This window comes from Lottia gigantea (assembly GCF_000327385.1).
Source record: "Lottia gigantea unplaced genomic scaffold LOTGIsca_784, whole genome shotgun sequence".
NCBI lineage: Eukaryota > Metazoa > Mollusca > Gastropoda > Lottiidae > Lottia > Lottia gigantea.
Genome location: NW_008710612.1, coordinates 8135 through 11402, shown reverse-complemented (window position 1 = coordinate 11402; position 3268 = coordinate 8135). Strand labels below are relative to the sequence as shown.

At 38.8% G+C, this 3268-nt stretch overlaps 2 protein-coding genes across 2 annotated transcripts; both read right to left on the bottom strand.

Moving 5' to 3' along the window:
• Positions 1–216: 216 nt before the first annotated feature.
• LOTGIDRAFT_56145 (hypothetical protein) lies at positions 217–1014 on the bottom strand (the record flags this gene model as incomplete). Its single annotated transcript, XM_009066629.1, has 1 exon — positions 217–1014. A coding segment is annotated over one exon (798 nt), but the record flags the coding sequence as incomplete, so codon positions are not given.
• A 662-nt stretch (positions 1015–1676) lies between these two features.
• Positions 1677–2333, bottom strand: LOTGIDRAFT_146358 (hypothetical protein; the record flags this gene model as incomplete). The annotated part of the gene is made up of 1 exon (XM_009066628.1): positions 1677–2333. A coding segment is annotated over one exon (657 nt), but the record flags the coding sequence as incomplete, so codon positions are not given.
• Positions 2334–3268: the final 935 nt, after the last annotated feature.

Below are 3268 nucleotides of genomic sequence, written 5' to 3'. Positions count from 1 at the left end.
ATTTTCATTAAAATTTAAGTTATTACTTGCTCTTAGTTGTTCTTGCATAAGTTGGTTACAAGTGGTCCAGAAGTCTCTCTTCTCTTTTTGGGCTTTCACTTTAGCATATCCTATTGTCTCTTTCTTGATGTAGTACTTCAGACTATCCCACCAGAGAAGAGGGGCTTCTTGGAACAGTTGGTTTCCATCCTGACGAGATATAATATCATTAATTAAATGTACATAGTCAATATTCTTTAATAGCTGATTATTGAATATCCAGAGTCCAGGACCTCTCTCGTATGAATTGAAAGACAAAATGCATATCATGAAGTTATGATCAGATACAAAGGATGAAGTTGGCTGGATATAAGAGTATTTGCAGTTGTTGCTTAAAGAAGTGCTAATTAAAATGTAATCTAATCTGCTGAGCTTAGGAGAGCCATCGCGAATTTGTGTTCTAGTGAACTGTCTCTTATTCGGATTAATGTACCTGTAGGAATCAATCAAGTTGTTATCGGCAATAAATTTATTAAAATAGTTAGAGCTTACTGTGACCGTGTGCATATTTTTACCTCTATCTAAATTTTTATCTAAAACTTCATTAAAATCGCCACCAACAATACATTGGTTGGAAATATCTACAAAATCATCTGAAAGAAATTTGAAAAATAAAATTCTGTCTTTATAATTGTTGGGGGCATATATTGAAAAAATATCTATAATTTTGTCTTGAAGAGTGATATTGATTTTAGCAATTCTACCTTCCCCGTCAGTGCTTTCGCTGTTAATTAATTTGCTAAATTTCGGACTTATCAGAATAGCTACACCTTTTCTACCGTCGGAAGAATTGCTATAAACAATATCGCCCTTCCACTCGGTTTTACACACTTTCACTGTCTCTGTATCCCAGAAGGTTTCCTGCAACAGCACAATATCAAAATTTAAAAGAATGAATAGGGAGCACAGATGCGTAATTTTCTCGGGGTTTTTCAAACCGTTTGTGTTTAGTGACACAAGTTTCATGTTGAGGTTTAGAAGTTAGGAGTAGGGAATTATACCAGATTTTCTTTATCTTTAAAATATGAGCTCGTGCTCTTTCTAGCGGGGCTTAAGTTTGGTCTGATGGGCGTCGTGGGGAATCTGGATCTCAGTCTGTCTCGTGAGAGGGATCGCGAGAAATCGCGTTTGTTGTGGACAAAATTCAAGAGTTCTGTTTTCCTGGATTCGCGTTTAGTTATGACATTATCAAGATTGTCTACAGATTGGATGGATTTATTGAGCTTTGTAAGGCGAGATTGATTTTCACTTTGTACAGTGGTGTCAGTTTCTTTTATATTGGTTGAGATAGCATTGTCGGGTTCGGGTTCTGATTCATCTTCGGGGGAGGGAGTTTCTGTGTCAGAAATGATAAGCATAGAGTTAGCTTCTTTGGTTTGATAGTTAACTTTTTTATTTTCGCTTTTTGGGGGTGTCACAGTTTCCGTTTGGTTTCTTTTCACGGGTTTGGATCTTAGGGGTTTACTAGTAGTTTCTCTGAGGGTAAGTGGGGTAGATTCTCTAGTTGGTTGAAACAGATCGATATTTAGTGATTCGTTTTGAGTTAAGTTCATTGAGTTGTTATTGACCTGGTCAGGTAGAAATTTGGCTTGAGTTTGGTCACTGAGCGAGTTTTCATTTTCTTTTGTTGTTATAATCTCTGTCTTACATAAGCACTTGTAATTAAATTCGGTACAGTCGTCACAGATTTCTTCAATGCAAAACTTTTTTATGTGGCCCGATTGTTTGCACCTTCTGCATATCGTGACTGGGCAGTCCTTAATATCATGACCGGGTTTAAAGCATTCGAAACACACTTTTTGTTGGTTATTATGTTTTATAGTGAATGATCTGCCATCAAAAAATGTTGCATAGGGGAGGCTTGTTACTTCAGGGGGGAATTCACATTTAATAAAGCGGGTTCCATCTGGTATGTTTCTATCCTTGTATCGTATTGTCCTATGTCTGATGTTGCCAAGTGGTTTTACATTCCATTGTGCAAGTTTAGTTAAAATTTCGTTATCGGGGATATAGCATGGAATATTCATAAATGATACGACCATTATTTTGGATCCAATTAAATTATATGAGAGAACTTTGTCATGGACAACTATAGGTTTGTTTAGGAGATGTTTTAAGCGTTCATGATTATCAAAGGTTATTTCAACGTTACCTGTTGTTGGGCAGGCGGCAATCACTGAGTTTTCGCCAACAATATCTTCAATTTCATCTATAATATCCACAATTTTTAATCCTTGGTATAGTTCCACATTAATAGTATTTCTTTTAATATCAGTAGTATTCACATTAAACATTTCCATTTTGATGGATTAGTCAGTACAAGTTTCGATGAGTGACAGTGTTTATACAAGAAATCATTTCCACGGTTGATTGAGTCCCGGACGCGAAGTAAACACGGCTTGTCAGTCCGAATATTCAACCGGAAGCCAAAGCGAGCGCTCTACCATTTGAGCTACACCCCCGACAAGATACGTCCTGATGGTAGCGGGATTCATCCTTAAATCGAACCATGCACTGCAATTGTGTTAGACAACTGAAGAATTATATCAAGCACACACAGCATATTTTATATCCTAGTTTTGAAAAATGGTCAAAAAATAAAATAATCCGAGGTTTCGACGAGGCTCGAACTCGTGACCTTCTGCGTGTTAAGCAGACGTGATAACCACTACACCACGAAACCAGGTTACTCCAATTCGTTAAAATGTTTGCTTGTCAGCACTCTGAGAGTTGTAGGGCACAGAAATTTTCAAAAAAGTTTGATTACGACAGGAAAAATAACATCGCCCAACGTGGGGCTCGAACCCACGACCCCGAGATTAAGAGTCTCGTGCTCTACCGACTGAGCTAGCCGGGCATGTAGTACCGTTGCAAGGAATCTTGCCGCCAAAAAAAACAGATACCATTTCAGAGGTCCCGGTAAGAGATCACAAAGGACAACTGGCGCTTGTGTTAGGGCTTGTGGCGCAATGGATAACGCGCCTGACTACGGATCAGGAGATTCCAGGTTCGAATCCTGGCAAGCTCGGAAACCTTTTTCCATTTTTCGATGAAACCTGCAATTAAGACCACTGTGTCAGTTGTGTAAAGGCGCTCGTACGACCACTTACGCAATTGCGACCGCAATTCACAAGTCGTCGTGGACGAGTGGTTAAGGCGATGGACTAGAAATCCATTGGGGTCTCCCCGCATAGGTTCGAATCCTATCGGCGACGGTTATCATTTTTAC